This window comes from Lutra lutra, chromosome 7 (assembly GCF_902655055.1).
Source record: "Lutra lutra chromosome 7, mLutLut1.2, whole genome shotgun sequence".
Lineage (NCBI taxonomy): Eukaryota > Metazoa > Chordata > Mammalia > Carnivora > Mustelidae > Lutra > Lutra lutra.
This window is the reverse complement of record NC_062284.1, coordinates 107,371,433-107,399,241: the sequence shown is the minus strand read 5'-3', so window position 1 is coordinate 107,399,241 and position 27,809 is coordinate 107,371,433. Positions and strand designations below refer to the sequence as shown.

Genomic DNA, 27,809 nt, shown 5'->3' with positions numbered 1-27,809 from the left:
TCCTTGGCGCAGCCCAGGGCGCGGCTCCCCGCGGGCGGGGTTGGGAGGGGGGTGAGGGCGGTGCGGAACTGGGCGCGTCGGGACCGCCCCCCCAGCCGCCTGCCCACTAGCTGGGCGGATCGGGACCCGCAGCTCTCCCGCCCTGGGGCAGGAGGCTGCGCCGAGTCTGTGAGCTCCTGCGCGGTCAGTCTTCCTCCCGCCGAGCTCGGCCAGCGCGGCCGCGATGAGCTGGGAGTTGCTACTGTGGCTGCTGGCGCTGTGCGCGCTCGTCGCGCTCGTAGTGCAGCTGCTGCGCTTCCTGCGGGCGGATGGCGACCTGACCCTGCTGTGGGCCGAGTGGCAGGGGCGACGCCCAGGTGAGGACCCGCAGCCGCGCCACCCGAGGGGGAGGCCGGGCTCCGTGCGGCCGTGCCCGGTGTCGCCGCATCCCTCCGGGTAGCGTGGAGCTTCCCCGCCTTTCCCTGGGGCTGCCTGTGGGGGAGGAAAAAGCCGTGGCCTACGAGGCGGTCCTGTCCCTTTGTCTCTCGCGGGGGTCCGCGAGGCCTTGCCCGCTTGGCGAATGAGGAGGGCGCTGGAATGGGCGGAGCGCCCTCGGGACTCGAAATTCTTACCTGGGCTCCCAGGGCCTCTGCTGCTGCGTCCACGGAGTCCACCACTTTGACGAGCAGTGCGCGTCCCCTGAGTTTGTAAAGGAGCCTCCTTTTGATAACCGGAGCCCGGTTCATCTCCTTCCTTAAGTTGTCGCGAGTGGTGAAGTAAAGTGAGTGTCCGGACTTACCCGCCTACGCACATACTGGCGTGAAAGTATCACCCTGGAAAGAACTGGATTTTGCCCGGGGCGAGATCATCGCTGGCATCCTGAGGGGCATTCTGCCTCTCCCACTTTCATCTGTACCCTGGTTAGATATTGGTGGTTGTTTCCTAAACACATTCTTTGTGCGCAAGCGATGTGACACGACCTCTAGCCTTTACAGCGACTCTTGCAAAGTCGGCGTTATTAATCTGATGTACCCGGAGCTAGGCTTTGGATCCGTGAGCGCTAGGGGAAGTGGGGTTTGCCTGGACCAGTTTCCTGTGTGTCGATAACCAAAACGCATGTGAGGAAGTTTGCTTTTCTTTCCAAGCGGTCCGGGGAGGGCAGGGCAGCGATATGGCTCCCAAGGGTGTCAAAACTGGTTCCTGGGACGCCTGGGTGGCTCAGTTGGTTAAGCGGCTGCCTTCGGCTCAGGTCATGATCCTAGCGTCCTGGGATCGAGTCCCACATCGGGCTCCTTGCTCGGCGGGGAGCCTGCTTCTCCCTCTGCCTCTGCCTGCCATTCTGTCTGCCTGTGCTTGCTCTCTCTCTCTTTCTGACAAATAAATAAAATCTAAAAAAAAAAAAAAAAAAAAAAACCAAAACTGGTTCCTGAGGACTAAAGAAAGTCTTAGATGGTACAGTGCTTTGTGTCCCTCCAGAGCTCAGCCCTACCGCACAAAGTCTTATTCCTTAATATTTCATTTGTCTTGTTGCATTTTCTTGGGGATAACATCTGGAGTGCTGACATTATTGAGTTGGTGGAAAATACACCTATGCAGGGTCAACGGTACAAAACTGTGGCAAAGAGGTGCTTGTGATTGTCAGACCTCTGGATGAGTCCTTCTCTTGTCTGATGGCTGCCCTCTGACTGCTTTGTGGATATTTCCATTTGATCCTGAGTGCTTTTGTGTTAATTTGGATTTGGGATTACCTAAAAATAGTTCTTTAAATTTAATTCTGCAAAAGTTATCTGATCCATTAGTTATGTCAAGTGCTGAAGAGGAAGAATGTTGCCAATGCCTGAATGAATAATAGCTGGTTAAAGTTACTATCACGTATCAAGCAAAAATTAAAAGTTGACCAAAAATAGTTTTTAGGTAATTCATTTAATCTTTTCAGTGTTTTACTTTTGTTGGAAAAATAATTTTGAAGGATTTTAAGATACATTTAGTTACATTGCTATTATTATGAACTTTTAGAATAGGGTAACTTGCATGCTAATGGCTTTTAAATTTTAATTTAACTTTGTTTTTAAATTTAGTCATTCTTAAACCTGTGTTGACTGTAGATTAAGGTTTCGAGAACTCTTTATGTATAAAGTACAGAGCACATAAATAGATGTATAGTATATCTGGTGTTAAAATTTCGTGAGGGAGTTTTTAGGAAAAAAAACACTAGAAAGTATACTGTGGGTTGGGAATGTGATAATAAAACAAAGTTAAAGGCACATGGAGTTACACTCAGGTCCCCATCAGATTCCCAGAACGATTTAGACTGGAAAGATAGGCAGACTCTATTAAGGTAAAAAAAATATATAGATAGATATAGATAGATAGATAGATTTGGTTTATTTATTTATATTTTATTTATTTAATTATTTATTTATAATTGGTTTATTATTTTTGTCACCTTAGAAATAGACAATATACTCACATGCTACAAAAGTTAACGACACAAAAGGATATATGATTAAAAGCTGCCCCCAACCACCAAGTATGCTTCTCTGAAGGCAACCAACTTTTCCCATCTTTTATGTATCCTTCTAGAGAAATTCTCCATGTTTCCAAGGGTATATCTCCCATAGTGAAATTGAAGGGTGACTATAGATATTGCACAGAGATCCAGAAAAATCCATGGCACAAGTCCAGAGTAGGAAATCTCCAGCAGCAACAGCAGCAGCAGCAGCCACCAGAGGAAAATTCAAGTTTTAGTTGGCAGTAACCACCATGTGAGTGGACTCTGAAATGACTGCCAAAAAAGATTCGGCAGGTGTGGGAGGCATGTAGTGTGTGAAGCAACACATGGCAGTCCACAGTGGGTATCTTCTGAGTGGCTGCTTGTGTTATGCCCGAGTTTTTGCATCCGAGAGACCACCAAGGAGCCAACACCAATGCAGTCGCACAAGGGTTTATTTGGCAAGCTTAAGCTTGGGCCCAAGTGTACCCGACACAGCGGAGTAGGGACTTGGACCCTGAACCAGATTACTGTTAGAGTTTTTAAAGACAGAGGAGGGGTGGACTCGGCAGTAGATAATTGGGCCACGACTGCTGGAGGTGAGGACAAAGGGGATGTTCAGAAGGGCTGTCAGGGTAATGAAGACTGTTAGGGTCTTGGAGGCCTGGTTATTATCAAGTCAAGGCCGTTTTTCCCTCTAATGAGGCACTAACATGACGGACAGTTGGGAGTTTCCTGGTGGAATGTCACATTCCTCCTATCAAGCGTTTTTTGTTAGTGAGGTTTAGGTTTAACTTTATTTCCATTTTCTTCCGCCTCAGCCTCCTTCAGTTTAATGGAGGGGAGGTCAGTGTTAGGGCTTGAGAAACTGAGTTACTTATCTCTGGAAGTTGGGCTATTGATAAGATAGCTTCTTTGTTGTAAATCTCTAGGATATTTATAAACCAAGGGAGACTCCTGTCTTGCCGGATTGTGGTCTCTGCAAGTTAACTATTTGTTTTTCTTTTAGGGCAGCCAGGCTTGCCTGAGGAATGTCACACATATTACTGAGGGGAGCGGGTGGAGAGGGGGTGCAAGGTGCCAGCTTTTGCTTTGTCAAGATGGCTGTACTTATGTCAGGGCTAGACTCGAGGTGGGTACAGCCTTGTTTTTCTTGGCCTCCACACTTGTATGTGTCAAGGCCTCTGAGCTAGACCCTGGGACACACCCCGGTGGCCAAGCAAGCCATTGCGCAGACCCCATGGGAGTCCTGGATCCTTCTCTGGCCAGTTCTCTTCAATAGGAACATTGCCTAGCTAGAGTTTGTACAAAGGGGTGTGAGCCAAATAGTGAGGAAACCTGAAGCCATGTCATCTGAGGGAAGGTCACAGACATTGGAGGTGTTTATTTACCCTACGGAGAAGCAAGAGATGAGAGGATTTAGGGAAGACGTGTAAGCTATCTTCAGGTACACAAGGGATTGTGAATGTGTGAGCCAGGCTTGATTTATTTTTTCTGTTACTACAAGCAGAGCTGCTGCCAATCGCTATGGGGCTGCAGAAGTTAAAGGTAGATCACAATATAAGAAAGAATCCTTGACTCCTTGAATGATCAGATTAGTCCAAGGAAGTAGGGGGTGCTTTGGAGAGAACTAGCTTCCACATCCTTTGAGGGAATTAAATAGACGTTAGTCAACAGCTTAAGGAGAGAATTCTCAAACTGGGTTGGGGCTGGAACTCTTGTGAATTTTCCTTCCAACTCTGAGAAACTTGTGAAGTTTCCTTCCAACTCTGGTGCTAAATACACAAGTTTTCTTCTCCAGGCTGGGCCAGAACTACAGGTGTCCTGAGGTAAGCAAGACCCTAATGGCTTTCATTGTTTGTTTCAAGTCATATTTGCTTAGTGGTGTAAACAGGAAGAAATTTTTGTGAGCTGTATGCCAGTTAGTAAATAGTTTTATTTACTCTCTAGTCTGAGTATTGCAGAATTTTGGAATAATGAGCAGTCAATCTGAATGTACATTCTGTTCTTCCTGAAGGAGTCCTCTGTTGTGCATTTCCATAGACGTCCATCATATGACAGGAAGGCATTGTCGCCTAGACATAGTATTTGGATGTTTCCAGCCTTGATTCAGATATTTACGTAAAACCTCTTTCCTGAAGACAATTTTTCTTTTCTTGAACATCTAAGAAACAGTTGGGTTTTAAAGGATTGATCATATTAAAATGTGGGCACCACTGGTCAGGGTGTGGCTTTGGAGCTAGATGTACCTGAGCTTATATCCCAGCTCTGCTGGGGTGGGATGCTTACTCCACAGTTACTGATGTAGTTCTTTCTATATTCCAGTGTCTGTGCTAGGCACTGAACGGTGAACAAGGCAGACAGGGTCCCAGCCTTAAGGGAATTTGCAGTCTAGTGGGGTAATGTCTGTAATCCCGTTTCATTTCCTTTTTTATAAAATTAAGATAATTCTTATTTCATAAGTTTCTTGTGAGGGTTCTAATAAGGTAATGTGTTTAAGCATGTAGGAAGTAATAAAAAGTATTAAGCCTTTATAGTTAAGAACCCCCTTGCCCCTGGCTGGAGAAATTAGAATATGCAAATTATTGGGTGAATATTCTGTGTGTTGCTGCTGCAAAGTCTATTTGTTAAACACTTTTAGCAATAAGTAGTTAACGTTTTACTAAGCACTGAGTATGTGTCAGACTCTGTTCTGGATATTTATTTTAACTCATTTTTTTCTCAACAATGCCATGAGGGAGGTTTTATTAATCCAGTTTTCCAGTTGTGGAACATTAAGGCACCAAGTTTTCACAGCAGGGCGTTTCCTTGCTGTGTGTGGTGGAGCCAGGATCTGAACCCTGGAAGTCTCCAGAGCTCGTAATGTTACTAGACGGGTTTTAGCATGGTCTGACTAAAACAGTAAACTGATTTCCCAATTTTAATTTTTATGATCTCAAATCAGAAGTGTATGTGGTGGGGCGCCTGGGCGGCTCAATCATTAAGTGTCTGCCTTTGGCTCAGGTGCTGATCCCAGCATCCTGGGATCCAGACCCACATGGGGCTCCCTGCTCAGCCGGAAGCCTTCTTTTCCCTCTCCTGCTTCCCCTGCTTGTATTCCCTCTCTCACTGTCTCGCTCCCTTTCTCTGTCAAATAAATAAAATCTTAAAAAAAAAAAAAGAAGAAGAAGTGTGATTCCTTGTTTACTGTTTTGTTTTTTACTTTTTTGAGAGAGAGAGCAAGCAGGAGCAGGGGGAGGGCCAGAGCAACAAGCTGACTGCCCACAGAGTGGGGAGGCTCAATGTGGGGCTCGATCCCAGGACCCTGGGGATCATGACCTGAGCCAAAGGCAGACACTTAATTGACTGAGCCAACAGACGTTTCTGTATTCATGCCTTTTTTTTTTAGTTAGGTAGGAGGGGTTTCTGAGGATATTAAATTAAAAACTTTTAAAAATCACTTTATTGAGGTACGATTAGCATGTTAAAAAACGGTACATATTTAATGTATACAACTCAGTGAGTTTGAGGTAAGCGTATACCTGTGAGATCATCACCAGTATCAAGGCCGTAAATAGAGGATATTTAAACTTTTAAACCCCACATATTATTGTCTTCATATTTAGTGGTATTGTTCACGACTATCTTTTTTATGGGTGTAATCCACAGCCCATTTCCTGCTCACTGCACATGTGTTTCTCCCTAGAATGGGAGCTGACCGATATGGTGATATGGGTGACTGGAGCATCGAGTGGGATCGGTGAGGAGCTGGCTTACCAGCTGTCTAAACTGGGAGTGTCCCTTGTGCTGTCCGCCAGAAGAGTGCAGGAGCTGGAAAGGGTGAAGAGAAGGTGCCTTGGTGAGTAAATCTAAAATGGCAGCAGTGCTTCCTAGAAATAAACCAGAATCCGAATTCAAATACAATTCTGAGAATTTTAAGAGGAAAGAGTGGGATTTTCCCAGGCAGTCTCCTCTGGTTCCAAATGCTTCCAATGCTCAGATTCAAATCTTCTTCATTTGGGCATCTCTTCATTAGCTGCCCTTGCCTTTTTCTTCTCTTTTCCTGACAGCTTTCTAATTCACTTTTTTTTTTTAAAACCTTATTTCCAGCTAGTTGACATACAGTGTAATATTCGTTTCAGATGTACAGTGTAGTGATTCAGCACTTCCATACATCTCTAGGTGCTCATCAAAGTGAGTGCACTCCTTAATCCCATAACCTATTTCAACCCCTCCCCTCAGCCACCTCTCCTCTGGTAACCCTCAGTTTGTTCTCTAGAGTTAGGAGTCTGTTTCCTGGTTTGTCTCTCTCTCTTTTACCGCTTTGCTTGTTTATTCTGTTTCTTAAATTCCACGTATGAGTGAAATCATGTGGTATTTGTCTTTCTCTGACTAACTTATCTACTGACATTCTACTTTCTACTTCTTAGCTCCATCCATGTCGCTGCAAATGGCAAGATTTCATTCTTTTTTATGGCTGAGTAGGATTTCATTGTATATACACACCACGACTTCTTGGTGCATTCATCAATCGGTGGACGCTTGGGCCACGTCCATATCTTGGCTATTGTAAATAATGCTGCCATAACATAGGGGTGCATGTATCCCTTTGAATTAGTGTTTTTGATTCTTTGGGTAAGTACCCAGTCGTGCAATTACTGGATTGAAGATAGTTCTATTTTTTAGTTTTTGAGGAACCTTCACGCTGTTTTCCACAGTGACTGGACCATTTTGCATTTTGACCAACAGTACATCAGTGTCCTTTTTCTCCACATCCTCACCAACATGTGTTGTTTGTTGTGCTTTTGGTTTTAGCTATTCTGACAGGTGAGAGGTGACATCTCATTAGAATTTTGATTTGCATTTCCCTCATGATAAGTGATGCTGAGCATCTTTTCATGTGTCTGTGGGCTATCTGAATGTTTTCTGTGGAGAAATGTCTGTTCATTTTTTTCTGCTCATTTTTTTTTAAGGTTTTTATTTAAATTCCAGTTAGTTAACATGCAATGTATTATTAGTCTCAGGTGTACAGTTCACTGATTCAGCATCTACATACAGTACCTGGAGCTCATCGTGAGTTTGCCCTCCTTACTCTCCATCACCTATTCAACTCACCTCCCCCCGCCTTGCCCCCCTCCCACCTCACCTCTAGGAGCCATCAGTTTGTTCTCTATAGTTAAGAGTCAGCTTCTTGGTTTGCCTCTCTTTCTTTTTTCTTTATAGTTGTTTCTTTTGTTTCTTAGTGCTCGCCTTCGCAGCATACATACTAAAATAGTTTTGTTTCTTAAATTCCACATATGAGTGAAATCATGTGCTATTTGTCTCTCTCTCACTGACTGACTGACTGACTGACTTCGCTCAGCATAATATTCTAGCTCCATCCTTGTCATTGCAAATTCTGCCCACTTACAAATTGGGTTGTTCATTTTGGGGGAGTTGAGTTTTTGTAAGTTGTTTATATGTTTTGGATACTAGGCTTTCACTGGATATGTCGTTTGCAAATATCTTCTCCCATTCAGTAGGTTGCCCTTAAAGTTTTGTTGATGGCTTCCTTGGTTGTACAGAAGCTTTTTATTTTGATGTAGGCCCAATAGCTTTTGTTTCCCTTGCCGCAAGAGACATAGCTAGGAGAAAGTTGCCGTAGTTAATGTCAAAGAAGTTGCTGCCTGTGTTCCCTTCTAGGATTTTCGTTTGTTTGTTTTTTAAGTAGGCTGCAGTCCCAGCCTGGAGCCCAGCATGGGGCTTAAACATAAGTGACCCTGAGATCAAGACCTGAGCGGATATCAAAAGTCGGATACTTAGCCGACTTAGCCACCCATGCACCTCTCCCTTCTTTTGATGGTTTCCTGTCTCACATTTAGGTCTTTAATCCATTTTGAATTTATTTTTGTGCATGCTGTAAGAAGGTGGTCCAGGTTTCATTCTTTTGCATGTTGCTGTCCAGTTCTCCCCATAACATTTGTTGAAGAGTCTTTTTCCCATTGGGTAGTCTTTCCTGCTTTGTAAAGGATTAATTGGCCATATCATTGTGGGCTTATTTCTAGATTTTCTCTTCTGTTCCATTGATCTATGTGTGCCTTTCTACGTTTCTTCTGCACTGACCCTTGCTATTAGGGAGTGACCACTAATTCCTTCAAATGCTGGTGGGTTTTCAGTGACCACATACCTTTTTATTTTTGTCTTAGAGAAAGAACAGTTTGATTGTTATGTACGGCATACATGTATGTAACCACAGAAATTTAATTAGAAAGGATCCTTCATTTTGCTAAAATGTCAGCTATTAAAGTCCTATGGGATGCTATAAGATTTTTGTTATAAAAATGAAAGAGCAAAAAGAAAGAATGGGAATTGAATTAGGTTTTAAAATGCAGCTTGAGGTCATATTCATGTTCATAGATAGAGCAACAATGTTAATTTTTTATTTTTTTGGCCTGGGTTTTGGTATAGTTATAGTCACATGAAAGCAGTCTCAAGTTATAAAGTGATTATTTCTCATGGGGCATTTAGTACCTAAAATGAGATAATTTTGAATTTTCAGGCAGACCATTTTTTTGGTCATCTGTCTACCTGTTGTTCTTTAAACATTAACCACCCAAAAAAGGGGAGTCAGCAGCCAGGTCCGCAAGGCCTCTTTCCAAGTGTTGCTATCAGAGGCCTCTTGGGTTTTGTGCAGCGACACTTCCTATGATAGTTGTTCCTCTAGCTGTTGAGACTGGCACGTCCTGTACTGGCAGAAACAAACCATGTCAGCATTTCTTGGCTGCAGTGAGGCTGGTTGTTTTCCTTTCTTCTGTCCGATCACTGGTGCAAGCATTTCCATTTCTCTTAAACAGTTCATGTTTCACAGTTTAGACTTTCCCATAAATCCTTTCGACCCCTTTTATTTCCTCTCCTTGCTTGTTTTTCTAATTGGCATTACTTGTTGCATTTCTTTTTCTTTTTTCTTTTTTTTTTTTAAGATCTTATTTATTTGAGAGAGAGATCACAAGTAGGCAGAGAGGCAGGCAGAGAGAGAAGGGGAAGATGCGGGGCCTGATCCCAGGACCCTGAGACCATGACCTGAGCCAAAGGCAGAGGCTTAACCCACTGAGCCACCCAGGTGCCCCACTTATTGTATATCAATATTAGGGCTTATTCTTTTGATGAACAGCCACAGAAAGGGCCAGTCTAGCTCCATCTGTTTCTTGATTAGGAATTTCAGGACTGTGCCCTGTTCCTTGTTTGCTTCCTGGAATCCTTTTCTCTGGAAGGAAGTGCCTATGTGTCATGTGAGTGGGGAACTCTGAAGGCATAAATTGTTTTTCTTTTTAATGTGTGTAAAAGGGCAGCTATACTTTGTGCACCTATCATAAGACAAATGTACCTCTGTACTTCTAAAGAAATAGCTCTAAAATTTCTGCTTTTTTTTTTTTTTTTTTTTCTTTTTTGCTTGTAGCATAATCTTGATTTCTTTTGGAGCATGTTCTAATGTTAGACTGTATATATTCATGTTGAGGAGAGCCACTCTACTTCCTGGGGACCCAGCTAGGTTTTTGTTTAATAAGATGTTGCCTCAGGGGGCACCTGGGTGGCTCAGTGGGTTAAGCCGCTGCCTTCGGCTTAGGTCATGATCTCAGGGTCCTGGGATCGAGTGCCACATCTGGCTCTCTGCTGAGCAGGGAGCCTGCTTCCCCACGCTACCTCTGCCTGCCTCTTTGCCTACTTGTGATCTCTCTCTCTGTCAAATAAAAAAAAAAAAAAAAAAAGATGTTGCCTCGGGGCAGCTGGGTAGCTCTGCCCTTGTTAAAGCCTCTGCCCTCGGCTCAGGTCATGATCCTAGGGTCCTGGGATTGAGCCCCACATCAGGCTCTCTGTTTGGCAGGGAGCCTGCTTCCCTCTCTCTCTCTCTCTGCCTGCCTCTCTGCCTACTTGTGATCTCTGCCTGTCAAATAAATAAATAAAATCTAAAAAAAAATGTTTAAAAAAAAATGTTGCCTCATTACCACCAGTCCTCTCGGTCACTGAGAGAAATTCTTCCACAAAGCCACCAGAAATGAGTTTGTTGCCAAGTCGAGTTGTAGGGTGGGTGTTAAACTTAATGCAAGTAGTGAGAAGCCTGATTGAACTCTCATGACTTCTGTACTAATTTTTAAATGTGTTTATCTAGAGAATGGCAATTTAAAAGAAAAAGATATACTCATTTTGCCACTTGACCTGACTGACAGAAGTTCCCATGAAGCCGCTACCAAAGTGGTTCTCCAGGAGTTTGGTAAAGTAAGGAGCCATTTTGAATCGATAAGTCTTGCTTTGACACAGATATGAAAGAGATTCCCATCTTTGTGCTATCACTGAAAGTGCTTTAGGTAAATGGGTCCCAGTGCCCATGAGTCTCTTATACTCACAGTCTTGGCTTTATGTAATTTGTACTTTCCATACCTTAATAAGTACTAATTCTTTGATGTAGAACAAAAGAAAGTAAAAATTCACTATGCCTTTTATTTTTGTGATATTTATAAAAAGTCACTTACAATGGGAAATTATTTCCATAGGTGAATCCTGGTTTTATTTTCTCTCTTTCTTGCTGACTTTTGGAAATTCACCATTCCACTGATTTTTTTCAAGTTAATGATACAACAAACTATCCCTAAGAACTGCATCAATCCATTTACAGGTCATCCCCAAAGTGCCTTTTTCTGATTTTATTTAACTAGATCGACATTCTGGTCAACAATGCAGGAAGATCCCAGCGTTCTTTGGGTGTGGACACCAGCCTGGATGTCTTCAAAGAGCTAATAGAACTTAACTACTTAGGGACGGTGTCCTTGACATTGTGTGTTTTGCCTCACATGATCGAGAGGAAGCAAGGAAAGATTGTTACTGTGAATAGCCTCCTGGGTATCATATCTGCACCTCTTTGTACTGGATACTGTGCCAGCAAACATGCTTTGCGGGTAAGGCTGCTCTGATGGTACTGATCTAAATATGTATATGGGAGATATGGCCATTTCTGCAAGAGGTTATGGGAACTGGGCAGTGATGTAAGGAAAGAGCAAGAATGACCCATGGAGACTTCTGTTAAAGGACATATCCAGAAGATGCTGAAAAGGACTTGAATCTCAAAGGCATCTTCCTAATATCAGCAAACACGTATTAAGTATCTACACTGTGCCATGCCATGCACTGCAACATGGAGATATAAAGATAAGAAATGGTCCCTACCCTCAAGAAGTGTTTAGTCTAGTCAGCCTGTCACCCTTCTCTTCATCCTTACCAGATCTTTGTGGCAAATTTGGGATCTACACCTCATTTCTTCCACACACACTTGAGGTTGTATTTGTCATTCTCATTTCTGTGGCTTCTTTTTCCTTCCCCATGATAATGGGCATTTATTTTCTCTGACCTAACTATATGTGCATGTCAGAAATAAGAGCTCCCCACTGGATGAGTAGCCCTGGGCTTCATATCCTTACTAGGACTAAGGCTTGACTCTGTTGACCATGGCTTCACTGAAAGAAAAGCTAGTCATGGCAGAGGCTAGGAGAAAAGCTTGACTTGGGTTGCTTAAGTTCCTGGATTTAATATTGGAAAGACATGAAGTTTTCATGTTGGCTTCAGGATAGATATGAAAAAATATTATTAAACTGTAACATGGAACAAATTAGATCCTAAGGCCAATAGGAGACACATAATTTATAATTAATGTTGTTGAAGGTCATTGTAAGTAGCATGTTACACTGTTGGAATAATGAGGTGCAACGGCTGAATGGTCCTTGCAGTTTCATGAAGATCTGAAGCTTGTTCTTTAGGGAACCCTCTTTCCACTGCCAAGAGCCGACAGTTGCAGAGTGGTGAACCGGAAACCATACTGCCGACGTCCCCATATTTGGTGCTGGGTTAGTAGTCACTTCCTGCAGAGCCATTGGGCAAGTCTCAGGCAGGCAGATAAGGGAAGGCAGCCAAGTTTCTCATGACATGCAGAGTGCTTTCAGTGAAACACAGCCTGGCCTGCCCTCCAGGACTCACTGTGGTGCTGCTGGATTTGATCCTCTGATACAACATGGCAGGATGAGACTCTAGTTAGTTAAACCAGTAGCTGAACCCTGGGACCGGGAAGCACTTTTCTAAGAACATTTTTCCTTTCTTGATTCCCAACAAGCTCTAGAGTGAATTTATCATTGAAAAGTTCATACTCTGTACCAGACGTGATTGCAGACAAGGGGGTGCATTTGCATCTGACATGTTGGCTTTCGTGGTGTCCTCATCCTTTTTTGCTACAGAGAGGCAAAAGGTTAAGGGTATGAGAGTTCTTGAATTTACAAAAAGCCTTTTTTCCTGTCTGTTTGAGTCAGGCACTTTATTAATCTCTGACTCAGGAGCCCTAACCACCCCTGTTGATTGGTGGTCAGCATTGGAAGCTGGTAACTGGTTAATGGTGGACAGTTAAAGAACACATTCTGAGTTAGCTGTTTAGTCTCTTCAGTTGTTAACTCAGCTTATACCTATGCAGTCTTGGAACATTTCCTAATTTAGAAAAGAGATGAGGGGAAGTAGATGTTACTCCCTATTCGGTTTAGAAATGGCCAATATCTTTAAATCTAGAGGGTCTAGCTTGTGTCTACAAAAGCCATCAAGTAAGCACACATACTACTTTTTAACCAGCCACATACTCTCTTGCTAACCCTAAAAGTAAATGTTTGCTGAAATGAATTGTCTGTTAAAATAGTAATATACAGGGCGCCTGGGTGGCTCAGTGGGTTGGGCCGCTGCCTTCGGCTCGGGTCATGATCTCAGGGTCCTGGGATCGAGTCCCGCATCGGGCTCTCTGCTCAGCGGGGAGCCTGCTTCCCTTCCTCTCTCTCTGCCTGCCTCTCTGCCTACTTGTGATCTCTCTCTGTCAAATAAATAAATAAAATCTTTAAAAAAAAATAGTAATATACATAGAAAATGTTGAATTCTTCTTCCTCTCTGATAATTTCTCTTAGGTATTCCTAACCCCTCTCTCTCCTTCTTGTACCAGCACTGGCACTTTAGACCACTTTGAGGGATAAAAGTGGCCCAACCTCAGTGATTCTCAGTGGAGAACACACACCTCTTTGGGAGTGGGGAGCTGGGGATGGTGTGAGCAGGGTATGTCGGAATAATCTCCAGGGATGGTTTTCCACTTGTCCAGCATGTACCATAAAAATTCACTGATGCCATGAGCCACCACTGCCAAGAGGGGCGAACCATTACTACCGGAAGATGACAATGCCCGAACATGTCTGTCCTATATTGCTCCCAGTCTTACACTTAAAGATGTTTAGTAAGGTTGCCCAATTATATTTCACATCTTTTAGTAGGCATTTCAAAGCGTATTTTGATAATGTGCCACTATTGTCCCCATAAAAAGTTGAAGAAAAGTAATTTCATGCTAATAGCAAATATGAGATATGTGTATTTAATTTTATTTGTTGCCTTTTTTTTTTTTTTTTTTTTTTTTTTTTTGCCTATTAGGGTTTTTTTAACTGCCTCCGAACTGAACTTGCTACATACCCAGGTATAGTTGTATCTAACATTTGTCCAGGACCTGTGCAATCAAATATCGTGAAGAATTCCCTAGTTGGAGATGTCCAAAAGGTAAAAATGCCTCAGAGAATAATTTAAATGCTTTAGTGGTTATATATTGATATTGTATCACTATGTCTCATGGCTTAGAATTTTTTCTGACATGTTAGACTAACATGTTACCATGTTATGAATGATTTACAAAACTTAACCTTATGGCACCTGGAACACTGTTAAGGTTAGCTGATGGTGCTTTGGCATTAAGTTTTAATAAAGGCTAAAGAAATTGAGAAGATACTGCTTATAAATAATCCACTGTTATGTGGGCTGTCAGTATTCTTAAAGCCCAGCTTCTGTCAATTCATAAATCATAGTGACATTGAAAGCTTCTCTCTGCTGAATTGTAATACATGAAATCTTCTGGGATTTTCAAGAGGGGCAATGGCGAAGGAGCTTAGGAAAAGCTTTGCCAAACTGAGGTAATTTTAGGTTAGCTTCACCTGTGCTTCACTGAGCTCATGAATTACACATAGTGTTACCCAGTGGAAGACAAATGTCTTGTGAAGAATTCAGTCTCACTCAATCATACAAAATCCAACAAAAGACCACGAAATTTTTCTTCTTTTCAATGAAGATCGATTTCTGCTGAGACATAAATCTATTTCTGCTTGTATGTAAAAGTTTATAGATACCATTTATATCTTCACATTTTCTGTGGAGGCTCTAAGGTAGAATAGAATGAGTGTGCTCTCTAGGAATAAGGTGATTTGGACTGTAGAAATGGTTACCGCTAATGGTCTGTGGGAGCACAGCTGAGTCACTACCTCTCTGGGCCTCAGTTTATTTGTAGAATGGTAGGGGGTTAACTAGATGAGCAGTACCAGATTTGTTCACTACCAGAAACTGCTTTTATCCTCTTCCTCCATTTTATCCCCATGGTGTCCATATCTCTTGCTAAGTGGATTAGTAATTTGTTTAAAAACTTTTATTGCTAAAATGACATATAGTTATCAGTAAATACATTAAAGGTGATCTAAGGAAAAGCAAAGAACCTTCATCTTTTGTTGAGCCTGCACCATCTTCTCTGGTAAGTGTATGATTTCTCTTAGGCTTTTGGATATATAAAAATAGCTTATAGACACCCATTAGTAGCTATGGGGACTGCAAATGGGCATGAGTCCCACTGAAAGAGTCACTCCACTAGATGACCTCTATGTCCTTTCTAGCTTAAAAGTTCTGTGAAATAGCTTGGATAAATACTCAACATTCACTTAATTTCCTTTTTTTAACATTTTCTTAGACCACAGTCGTTGATACTGACCAGTCCCACAAGATGGCGACCAGTCGTTGTGTGCGGCTGATGTTAATCAGCATGGCCAATGACTTGAAAGAAGTTTGGATCGCGGATCAGCCTTTTTTATTAATAACGTATTTGTGGCAATATATGCCAACCTGGGCCTGGTGGCTAACCAACAAATTAGGGAAGAAAAGGATTGAGAACTTTAAGAATGGTTTGGTAAGACCCATTTATATACTTTTTTCTTCTTTTTTAAGATTTTATTTATTTGTCACAGAGAGAGAGAGAGAGAGAGAGACAGTGAGAGAGAGGGAACACAAGCAGGGGGAGTGGGAGAGGGAGAAGCAGGCTTCCTGTTGAGCAGGGAGCCTGACACAGGGCTCCATCCCAGGACCCTGGGATCATGGCCTAAGCCAAAGGCAGACACTTAACGACTGAGCCACCCAAGCACTCCTACTGCTTAATACGTATCAGTCTTGTAGGAAGTATGAATTCTCTAGTGCTTGAAAACTTTTCTTACTGATCCTCCATCAACCTCATGATATATATAAAAGAGATAAAAAGAATTGTGTCCCCCATGCATTTCTGTTGGTTTACTATAAATTACTACTGGTCTTAGAGAAAGAGGTTTCTTCAAGGTGAAATCAAATCAGAGATTGACATTTTGTCTTCTGCACTTCCTGACCAGTGCATGGGTCAAAATACTCTTTCTCTACTGCTTTTCACAAGTTCCTACCTGGTATGGTCTCCTTGGGTTGATACCTGGCCTTCCCTCCCACTTCTCCCCAGGATGAAGCGTACCTCAGCCCCATGCTTAACTTTGTCAAAGCTCTTACCGCACTGTTAAAACACATGCACACTCTCTGTGTAGTGTTGGTTCCTTTGGCCTCATTCTGGAAGCACTGTGAATATGTGATGTGTGCCAAAATGTCTATGTCTGAGAAAAATATGGTGATTTATTCATTCTTTTGGCACTCATTCTTACAGAAAAGTGAGGAATATTATGGGCTATTTCTGAGAAAATTGTGACCATCACAAGAGTTTAATGTATAAAGATCACAAAATGTAATGAGTTAAGCCAAAAATTATACATATGATAATGCAAAGAAAAGCCATTTCTGTGGATGGTTTCTATCGTAAAATATGTTTTCAAAGACTGCTTCTTCTAGAAGTAAGTTAGCAGGGTTTGATATATAAAGAGAATTATTCAGTGGAAGCATACCATATGTATCATTATGTAATCTACCACTATTTAAGCAATCCACAATTTGTTAGGCACTTAATTTGTTCCCAGTTTTTGCAGGACAGTGAACATGAATCAGTGGAAAAAGTAAACAACCAAAATGCTTAAAGAGACTTAAGGGTTATAAAAACTTCCTTGATGCATTAAACAAATTCCAAGCTGGAAAAATCCTGAAGGCCATTCATTGGCTACCAAGTTGTAATGTGGACGATTTATAGTGTTTTGGTAATGTTGGGATGTAGTGTGGGATCGTTCCAAAGGTAGAGGTTCATCAAAGATTTACATCTGACTTTTGAACTCGGAGGACAACTGGTAGAGTGGTATTGTGCCCAGTGATGGATGAGAACTGAGAAAGAAAGGGCTTCACACTGGGAGGTGACATATAGTGTCCTGTTTGAACATGGAGCCTTATACCAGGCTCCCTGGGTAGAAATCCCAGCTCTATCCTGTGACCTCATCCCTCAATCTCAGGCAAGTTCTTCTCTGTCTGTCAGTCTTCCCCATCAGTAAAATGGAGATTAATGATGCACTTAGTCATAGGATTGTCATGGGGAGTAAGTGAGTAAGTACATGGAAAGCTCTTAAAACATGTCTTGGAGTGTTACGCTTGTTAAGTATTAGCTCTTAATGCTTTTGTTTTGATGGTAGCAGGATATTTAGCTAATGGATAAAGATGAAAGAGTTCAGCAAAAGGGTAGGGCGAGAATACATTGTAGAAGTGATTGGGTTCAAGGGAAGAGGGGACCAGGGGCGAGAGCTCTGTTCAGTGCCACTATAGCAGTTGTGCTATTTGGAATGTCCACAATAACATTATTTTGTCTTGTTTATAGATTATCTGTGAAATACAGACAGTACTCAGTAAATCAAGCATTTGATTACAACAAGTCCTTGCTAAAATGATGGCTTTTCTCTTCCTACCACTAACTTTAATATATTATCACATTGTCTTTTTTTTTTTAATAGGTTTTATTTATTTATTTGAGAGAAAGTGTGAGCAGAGGGGAGGGGCAGAGGGAGAGGGAGAAGCAGAGTCCTCACTGACATGGGCTCAATCCCACAACCCGAGATCATGGTCTGAGCCAAAGTCAGATGTTTAAGCAACCAAACTACCTGGGAGCCTCTGCTTACTACATGGTCTTATTGTTAATCACTTTTTTTATGATAAACTGCACATCCTTTCATTTCCCAAGGATATTTCTGAAAAGAATCCCTCCTCCTTTACACGAAATCATATGAACTAAAGAAAAAAAATTATTCCTCACTTTTTTAACTCAAGTTTTTCTCCCTGTTTTTTCCCCATTATTTTCTACATTATATATATAAATAAATATATATATATATCCATCTACTTATTGAAATTTGCTTATAAAGCATCTATGTTAAGATAATGCCAATATAGCTTATCCCAAACTAAATGTACTTATTGATAATACTTGAATTTATTTCTGTTGTTTAGACTAGGAACATTATGTCTGGAACTTTGTTTTTATGAATATATGTTATTTTTCAGGATCAAGAACAATACCTGCACTGAATTGTGTTATTTATTATTTTGTCTTAGTGGAAATTCTTAGAAGTATTAAATGCACATCTTGCCCAATGAAATGTCACATCTTAAGAATTATTGCGTTGCCTTGGTTTACTTTTTTAAGCAATATACTAGAAGTTCACAAATCATTTTCGAGTTATCTGTCAGATACTTCAATTCTAAATACCCTGACCTATTCTTTGTATTTATTTATTTATTTTTTTAAGGGTTCATTTATTTAGAGAATGAGCAAACATGAGCAAGGGGAGGGGCAGAGGGAGAGAATCTCAAGCAGACCTCTGCTGAGTATGGAGCCCCAATGTGGAGCTCGATCTCACAACCCTGAGATCATAACCTGAGCTGAAATTAGGAGTTGGAGGCTTAACCAACTGAGCTACCCAGTGCCCCAATTCTTTATATTTATTATAGGTATGATATGCTGGTCCAGAAGAGTAATGGTAGATATTTCAGCATTTAAGAAATGCCATGGGCAGATGCTAATATGATATTTATACCTGATAGAGGATATAATGATGCTAAATCCTATAGTGGTATTTTTGTGTAGGTCTAGAATTCTGACTATGATTTTTATTCTAATTTAAGCATTTGCTCAGGTTTTGTAAGGATTCTTAACAGTGAATCATAATGCTATATAGCTCCTGAAAACAGAAGGAATTTGTAAAAAACAAAATAGGGTACATATAAGGAGGGTCTGATTCATGTTACTGTCACTTTGTTGCAGGATGCAGATATCTCTTACTTTAAAGCCTGGAAGACAAAACATGACTGAAGGAGGAGTACTTGTATTTTTTAAGCCACCAGAGGTAGAATTGAAAAACAGCAATCTTCTTATACACTGAAGACTAACTTACAATTTTACTTTCAGTAGATACAACTTTTCTTTCAACATGTAATAATTAATAAACAATTACCACGAATCTTGCAATAAAAATATTAACACATACTGCATTCTTGTATAAAAAAAGCATTTTTTGTATTTTTTTTTTAATTTCAGAGGTAGAGTTTAGTGATTCACCAGTTGCATATAATACCCCGTGCTCACCACATCACATGCCCTCCTTAATGCCCATCACCCTGACCCCATTCCCCCCACCCACCCCCCCTCCAGCAAAAAAGCATTTCGAAATAACTCTAGCATATATACGTAAGATCTAGTTTAGTAGAATGCTAACCCAAGAATTACAGTAAACATAAATGTATGGAATAGTGCACAAAGTGGAGTGTGGAGAAATGAGATAATAAAGAAGTATTTGAAATTGACCTGTCTCTAAGGTACTCACACTCTTAGAAGAGCTAACAGGTACAGACGACTACAATTTGAAGCAGCAAACAGGGCTCATAGGAGCCATCATCAGGCCCCTGCCATATGCACTTTGCTGTACTGAGGTGCTTTGTATGAGTTAGTTCATTTATTCCTCATAACAACCCACTAAGGTATGTGGTATTATCCTTCTTTATAGAGGAAGAAATAGATGCTCAAAGCAAGTAGGTATTAACTTTCTCCTCAGGTGCCTATCCTTACAAAAAGGGGGAGGTGACAGAGGTAGACCACGGGGTACAGCAGCAATGGAATAAAGAGGGTGTAGTATGGGGATAAAATAAAATACACAAGAGTGCTCTTGTACAACCAGTGATGAAAATGGGCATTATGACTAATTGAATACACTGCACCTGGGGTAGAAATAAGACGAATTAATGGAACAATTCTAGAATGCTACAAAATAACATTGTCATATAGCATGATATAGACTGTAAGCATAAATAACTCAGAAAAGGGAGAGATTTGAATATAGAATAGTGCGACTTGAATATGATAACCACTACACTATAGAAACCCCTCTGTAGCATAGAGAATAGTGTGGAAGTCATTTGTGGAGAAGAAGATTTGCAAGATCTTTGCAAGATTTCAAGATGAGCCTTGAAAGGGTGGAATTCAGTCAAAGGTTTCAAGAGATTGGAGTACAGGTCAGTTTTGTTTTGTCATGAAGTCTACAGACCTTGTTATTACGCTTGCCAATGTTTAAGGTTTGTTGAGAATATGCCAGCTTCCAGAATGTCATGAATGAAAACTCATAGAGACTGAAATTAGCATGGTATGAGGATGAAGGAAAAATGAGAGTTCAGTTTCCTCAATTACTCCAGCCAATCAAGGGTAGAAGATGCATAAATAAATTAAAATGATCTTTAAAAATTCATCTGTATGGTATTCTTCTATGGCATGTATAATTATATACTTTTCTATGTATAAACCCTTTCTTCTTTGATCTTTTTTGTGAGCAACCCAAGATGGAAAAGCAGCTTTTTGTCGAAGTTCATTTTGTCAAATTCAAAATAGTCAAGAACTGTGAAACCAAGTGTTCACATACTGACTTTTTAAAAAGTTTATTATTTTGCCCTGACCTCTCATTTCCTAACCATTATCTTAAATGGCCCTTGAAGATGGGAAGGAAATGGTGTACTCATTCCATCGATGCTGAAAGGCAGATATGGGGTTGTGCAAGGTGACAGCTGGTGAGCTGGTTAGAAGAGTTACCAGTAGGAGCTATGGCTTTAGATTTAGTCTGCTCAACTACTGGGTGCACCAGTAAGTCTCATGAGACCTCAGTCACAATCAGTTATTCAGAAGCTAAATAGCATATCCTACTAAACAAATATCCCATTATTTTAACACCTATTATTATTTTTAACACTGAAGTGTAGTTGATGTACTATGGGCTACACGTATTCAATTTTATATGTTTTGACATACATGGCCACACTTGTGAAATCATTACACAATAAAGGCAGCCAATATATTCATCAGCCCCAAAGGTTCTTTTGTGTCCTTTGTAATTATTTCCCCTGCCTATCCCATCCCAGGTAACCAATGATGTGCTTTCTGTTACTATAGATTTGTTTGCATTTTCTACAGTTTATATAAATGAAATCATAGTTTATACACAGCTATTGCTGGTGGGAATGTAAAATGGTACATACAACTGATTTGAAAAAGTTTCGCAGTTTCTTAAAATTTAAACCCACACCTACCCTATGCTCTAGCCATTCTAGTCCTAGGTATGTTCCCAAGAAAAATGAAAACATATGTTCATACAAGGACTTGTAAATGAATGTTCATAAAAGCTTTTACATAATAGTACCACACTGTAAAAAACCCAAATTCCACAACATGAATGAAATAAACAATGTAGAATATTCATATAATGGAGTACTACTCAACAACAAAAAGGAATGATCCATTGATACATGCAACAACATGGATGAATTTAAAAATAAACCAGAGCATCTGAGTCTAGATTTTTTCTTTTTCAGGACATTTTAAATTAAAAATTCAATTTCTTTAGTGATTATAGTATATTGAGTTTGTCTATTTTGTCATTTTTTAGTTTTGGCTGAGTTTTAGGAGTACGTGGCTTTTAAGAATTAATTGTCTAAGTTACCAAATTTATGAATATAAATTACATTCAGAGTTACTATTGTAAGATGTGAATTTAGTGCCATTGTATTACCTGTAAAGTCCCTGTTTCTGTATATTGTCTTTGTTCCTTTCTGGTCTATGTTACTTTTGGGCTTTCTCTTCATGTATAGGATCCCCTTTAGTATATCTTGCGGGGCTGTTAAGTGATCACAAATTCTTTTAGTTTCTGTGTGTCCTGGAAGATCTCTATCTCCTTCCATTCTGAATGACATCCTAGCTGGATAAAGTATTCTTGGCTGCATGTTTTTCTCATTTAGTACACTGAATATATGCCAGCCCTTTCTGGCCTGCCAGATCTCTGGATAGGTCTACTGCCAGCCTAGTGTTTCCACCATTGTAGGTTATGAGATTTGCCTTGAGTTGCTTTCAGGATTTTCCTTTTATCTCTGAAATTTGCAAGCTTCACTATTATATTTCAGCATGTTGGTCTATTTTTATTATTATTATTATTTTTTAAAGATTTTATTTATTTATTTGACAGAGAGAGATCACAAGTAGACGGAGAGGCAGGCAGAGAGAGAGAGAGAGGGAAGCAGGCTTCTTGCTGAGCAGAGAGCCCGATGTGGGACTCGATCCCAGGACCCTGAGATCATGACCTGAGCCGAAGGCAGCGGCTTAACCCACTGAGCCACCCAGGCGCCCTATTTTTATTATTTTTGAGGGCTTTTTTGGACTCTACCTTTTGGACTTGAATACCTGCTCCCTTCCCCACATTAGGGAGGGTCTCAGTTATGATTTGCTCAAATTTACCATCTGTCCCTTTATCTTTTCTTCCCCTAGAACTCCAATAATTCTATTATTGTTTCACTTTATGGTAGTGCTGATTTCTGGTCTTCCCTCATGGTCCGTTAGTTTTTCTTTCTTTCCTCAGCTTCTTTACTTTCCATCATCTTGTCTTCTATGTCACTGACTCTCTCTTCTGCTTCACTTACCCCAGCTGTTAGAGCATCCAATTTAGACTGCATCTCAGCTAAAACATTTTTAATTTGGACCTGATTAGATATATTTCTGCACTAAGAGTTTTTCTAGTGTCTTTTATGCTTTTTTCAAGCCCAGCTAGTAACTTTGTCATCGTCATCCTGAGTTCCAGCTCTGACATTTTACTTACAGCTGTATCAATTAGATCTGTGCCAGACACTATTACTTCTGGTTCTTTCCTTTGTTGTGAATTCCTCTTCTAGTCATTTTGGCCAGGGAAGAATGGACAAATGAGAGAACAACAACAACAACAACAAAATCAACCAAAACCCAAGTGAAATACATACCAGACAAATCTGAAGAGGTCAGAAACCAAAAAAATTAAAGAAAAAAAAAATGGAGAAAAGAGAGAATATAATCTTCCATGTGGACAAATTAGGGTGATCTACTTGGTCCTGGGTGTGTTTTGGTCTGTTTATTAGAAGACAATAAATCCCAAAATTGTAAAGAAAGCTCTCTCTCTCTCTCTCTCTCCATATATATATGTGTGTATATATATATATATATATATATGTATACATACATATATATACACATATATATGTGTGTATATATATATACGCATATATATATATATGTATACATACATATATATACACACACAAATAAATTGAATACAGGGAAAGGAAGCCAAAAATCAAGAATATTTCTATAAAATGTAAAAATGAAAGTTAATAAAAAGATTTAAAAACAAAGAATTGATGAAATAAGAAACGAGTTAAAAAGGAAAAAAAGAAAAAAAAAGGAAAATTTTAAATTGAAAGATAAAAGAATCATGAGAGAAAACCTCAAATTCTATATATTATTTTTGCCTAGCACTGGAGTTTTGCAGTTCTTTGTACTTGGTAAGGTTGGTGTTCCCCTGATGTACCAGCAGGTCCTCTGGGGGAGAGGTCTGCTGCACTGATTTCCAAGTGTCTTTGCCTCGAAGGAGTTGCACCACCCCTTCCCGGGGCAGGGCTCAGTACAAGCTGCTTTGGGTTGTTCTATGTGGCTTTTGTTCCCTGAAGGCTTTCTACGCTGCTTTAGAGGATGAAAATAAAAATGGAAGCACCCAATCTCCAGTGTTGGAGCTGAAAGATCACCTCCTCCCCCATGCCCACCCCCACCCCCAGTAAACCCTCAGGGAAAAATCAATCTGTACTTTTGTGTATACCAAACTCTGCAGACTTCTACAGCGTGCTTGGCCATTCCTCCAGTGGGAGGGAGGAAGGTGGAGGGTTGCTGCGGGCCTGTCATGGGGAAGGCGGAGGGTCACCACATTTCTGCCCTTTGCAGGGCTCCTGCATGGACTGTGGTGGCCAGATTGTTCCCTGGTTCGTGGCTTATGGCAAACTGAGCTGAGAACCCCCTCCCAGGCTCACTGACTGTAGCCAGTTTCTCCACTCTAATGCTTGGGGACTCTGTTGGCTCAGGTATCCTCATTCTTTCTGTGACCGTGGGGTTCCTGAGACCACACAGTCTCACCCAAGATTCTGTCCTGCTTTGCCACCTGTGCCTTTCAGGCAGGGATGTCTCTTGGAGATTTCTAAAAGTTCCATTTTGTGTTCTGGGGCTATATCACTTTCTAGTAGCTGGTCTATGGGAGCTCCCTTGCCCCCTCCCCCATCCCACCATTTACCTTATGATACATCCCCTCTGATTCACTGCTCTGCACCTCCTACCCTTGTGAAAAGTGGCCGCCTTTCTATGTGTAGAATTCCACCAATTCTTTTCTTATATTTCAGGTTGGGTTTGACCTGAATTTCTACCATATTAAATGTCAAAACAAAACAGCACAAAGTTTGAAAATACTATAAAATTTAATATTTCAAATAAATAAATATACATTATGCAACCTTCAACAGGATCCATTATCGTCACATAAAAACACTGATATGTGTGTATATCTTCTAGGAATGTTAAAATTACATAGTTGTTGACTTCTATAAAGCAAGCCACCTATCACATATTTAAGAAAGCATTAATAAATTCATTACTTAATCTCATACAAATGTTTTATATTTGCTAAAGCCTACCACAATCCTTAGGGCGCAAATATTGGCCAATTATTTCTAACTTTTGTGTTAGACAAAGTTTTTTTAAACATTAAGATAGCTGAGAGAATCAACTTTACAGAGCTTAGCTTTTCTCAGGTATCTGACTTGGAGGAGGAAAGAGAGAAGTCCAGTGAAGTTATGAGGGATCACATTGTTACTTTTCTAGAATGAAAAAAATAAAGACATCTCATTTTTGACGATACACTTACAAGTCAAAATGGGCTCTAATACAAATGTATGTGAAGAGGTTTTGAAGAATAAATTGGATATCCCAGGGGAGGATCAGCTGCTTGTACTGTAAGGTTTCTTAAAAGTAGTGGATGAGCTTGTATACTATATCGTTCCTCATCATCGTTTGTGGCATAAAGCAATTCCCATGACAGATTGGCCCACTGACCTTTAACAGCTTCAGCATTTAACTTCCCAACTTGGATCAACAATTCTTGAAGGGTAAGTACTCTCCCAGTGTAAACACCCTTCAGAGTATAAAAGGTGGGTGGGAAAGGAGAAGAAAAAGTTACCTTCAGGCCTTTATATTTTATTTGTAAATTTAGAGAAAAATTCCACTGTAGTTAGGCAAACTTAAACAGAAAGTGGTATATTAAAATATACACAAGAGTTACTTGTCTTCAGAATCAAGATTCACTTTTATTTGGAAGCTCTCTGAATAAGCTTGATATGACAGCCCTTCATTCAATAACCCAAACAGCAAAATCTCAGCTACTTCTGTTTCCTTTCCTTCTCTATTCCTTCACCCCATCTGGCCTCAACAATGCATAAGTCATAGATAGTAGTCAGTGGATAATCACACAATAAGTTCTTTTTAAAACATTTTGAGATATAATTCACATTCCATACAATTTACTCATGTAAAGTGTTTAGTTCAATAGTTTTTTTTAGTATATTCAAATATATACAAGCACCTCCAAAATTTTAGAACATCTTCATGATCTCAAAAGGAAACTTGTGCTCTTTAGCTATTACTCGCTTATCCCATCATTCTCCCAGTTATAAGCAACCACTTATGTACTTTCTATAATTTTGCCTTTTATGAAATTATCATATGAATGAAATCATAATGATCGTGACTGGCTTCTTTAACTTAGCATATTTTCAAGGCTCATTCGTGCATATATCAGTACTTTATTCCTTTTTATGGTGGACTAACATTCCCTTGCATGGAAAAACCACAATCTGCTTACTGATTTGTCAGTTGATGGATAGTTTGGTTGTTTCCACCTTTTGTCAGTTATGAATAATACTGTAATAAACATCCATATACGAGTTTCTATGTGGATCTATGCTTTCATTTCTCTTGGGTCTATACCTAGAAGTGGAATTACTGAGTCATATGGTAACTCTAAATTTAATCATTTAAGAAACCGCCAAAATGTTTTCTAAATGGTTGTACCATTTTACATTTCTGCCAGCACTGTGTTAGAGTTCTAATTCTTCACATCCACCAATACTTATTATTTGCCTTTTTGATTTCAGCCATTTTAGTATGAACTTGTATGAAGTGATACCTCACTGTGGATTTGGTTTGCATTTCTCTCATGACTAATGATACTGAACATCTTTTCATGGGCTCTTTTATTGCCCCATTTGTATGTCTCCTTTGAAGAAATATCTATAGAGATACTTTGCTCACTTTAAAATTAGCTCATATTTTAAATAAAAACACCTTTTTATTATTGCAATGTAAGGATTCTTTAAATATTCTAGTAACAAGTCCCTTATCATATATATGCAAATATTTTTCCCATTCTGTGAGTTGTCATTCCACTTTCTTGATTGTATCTTTTGAAGCACAGAAGTTTTTACTTTTGATGAAGTCCTATTTATCTATTTTTGTTTTGTTTTGTTTTCATGCTTTTGGTATTATATCTCAGAATCTACCACCATATTTAAGATCATAAAGATTTACTCCTGTGATCTCTTCTATGATTTTTATGGTGTTAGCTCTTACATTTAGAACTTTGATTTATTTTGAGTTCATTTTTATATATAGTATGAAGTAATGGCCTGCAGTTGGTTGAATGGTATCCCTCAAAGAAGATATAGCTCAGTCCTAATCCGTGGTACCTGTAAATCTTGTTAGAATATGTTTTTGCAGGTGTAATTAAGAATCTTAAGATGAGATCATCCTGAATTTAGGTGGTCCTAAATACAGTGGTTGTGTCCTTAGAAAGGGATACAAGAACTGACATGGGGGTGGATATAGGAAAGGTGTCCATGCGAAGACAGAAATAGATTGGAGTTATGCTGTCACAAGCCAAGGAATACCAGGAGTCACCAGCAGCTGGAAGAGGCAAGATTCTTCCCTAAAGCATCTGGACAGAGTATGGCCCTGCTGGCATCGTGATTTCAGGCTATTGACCTCCAGAACTCTGAGAGAATAAACTTCTGTTGTTTCAAGCCACCCAGTTCACAGTAATTTGTTGTAGCAGCTCTGAAAACTAATATGGGGTTCAATGACATTCTTTTGAATGTGGCTATCTGTCTCAATACCATTTGCTGAAGAATGGTCTTGGCAACCTTGTTAAAATCAGTTTATCAAAGCCACATGAATTTATTTCGTCTTGTTCCTAATCTTAGAGGAAAAGCTTTCAGCTCTTCACCATTGAATATGATGTTGGCTGTGGGCTGTCATATGTGACCTTATTACTGAGGTACTTTCCTCCTATATCCACTTTGTTATCCACTTTGTTTCTTCTTTAAACATGGTTTCTTTCAGTTCTCTGAACATTTTTATAATGGCTACTTTGAAATCTTTGTTAAATCTGTCATCTAGTCACTCATAGGCAATTTACCCCCCTGGTATATGGGTCTGACTTTCCTGTTTCTTTTTATGTCTTATAATTTGTGTTCAATACTGGACATTTTATGTAACACCACTGCAATTCTGAGGACTGACCCTTGTCCCCCTACCAGGGCTTGTTATTTATTTATTTATTAGTTTAGTAAGTGGCTGGATGGCTTTAGTGAAGTTAATTCCCACTCTCCCTACAAGTGTGAAGCTTTTGATTTTGGTTCCTTGGGTAGTGCAGCCTTGTGAATGTCCACAGTTACTCTGAGATAGCAGTGGTTTTAGCAGGGCTCACTTCATCTGTTAATTGCTCACACCCAGGTGCTAAGCTCCAATGATCGCCAGGTGGTTACTTTATGTTTTCAACAATGTCCTGGGAAGTAAATTGTTTCATAGACTGGTCCCGTTAAACGTGGGAACATTTTTTTGACCCCAGGAGGGCTCTTC

General features: G+C 40.1%; 2 protein-coding genes across 5 annotated transcripts in view; one reads left to right on the top strand and one right to left on the bottom strand.

Moving 5' to 3' along the window:
* Window positions 1-115: 115 nt before the first annotated feature.
* On the top strand, window positions 116-19,009 carry DHRS7 (dehydrogenase/reductase 7). The gene is made up of 7 exons (XM_047735641.1): window positions 116-356; window positions 6,156-6,308; window positions 10,596-10,702; window positions 11,140-11,379; window positions 13,922-14,044; window positions 15,273-15,488; window positions 18,783-19,009. The coding sequence occupies exons 1-7, from the start codon at window positions 224-226 to the stop codon at window positions 18,828-18,830; spliced, it is 1,020 nt and encodes a 339-aa protein (XP_047591597.1). The 5' UTR covers window positions 116-223; the 3' UTR covers window positions 18,831-19,009.
* A 5,288-nt stretch (window positions 19,010-24,297) lies between these two features.
* Window positions 24,298-27,809, bottom strand: part of PCNX4 (pecanex 4) — a 39,447-nt gene continuing 35,935 nt past the window's right edge. For all 4 annotated transcript variants that reach the window (XM_047735637.1, XM_047735640.1, XM_047735638.1 and 1 more), the window contains one exon: window positions 24,298-25,029. In XM_047735637.1, coding sequence (XP_047591593.1) covers window positions 24,778-25,029 — 252 coding nt within the window. In that variant the 3' untranslated portion in view covers window positions 24,298-24,777. The remainder of the gene's footprint in view (window positions 25,030-27,809) is intronic.

Bases quoted from the DNA above. Each gene is read 5' to 3' on its own strand.
- DHRS7 (XM_047735641.1), top strand. From the start codon at position 224: ATGAGCTGGGAGTTGCTACTGTGGCTGCTGGCGCTGTGCGCGCTCGTC. The intron at 357-6,155 runs GTGAGGACCCGC...GTTTCTCCCTAG, and splicing joins GTGGCAGGGGCGACGCCCAG to AATGGGAGCTGACCGATATG. The intron at 6,309-10,595 runs GTGAGTAAATCT...GTGTTTATCTAG, and splicing joins GGTGAAGAGAAGGTGCCTTG to AGAATGGCAATTTAAAAGAA.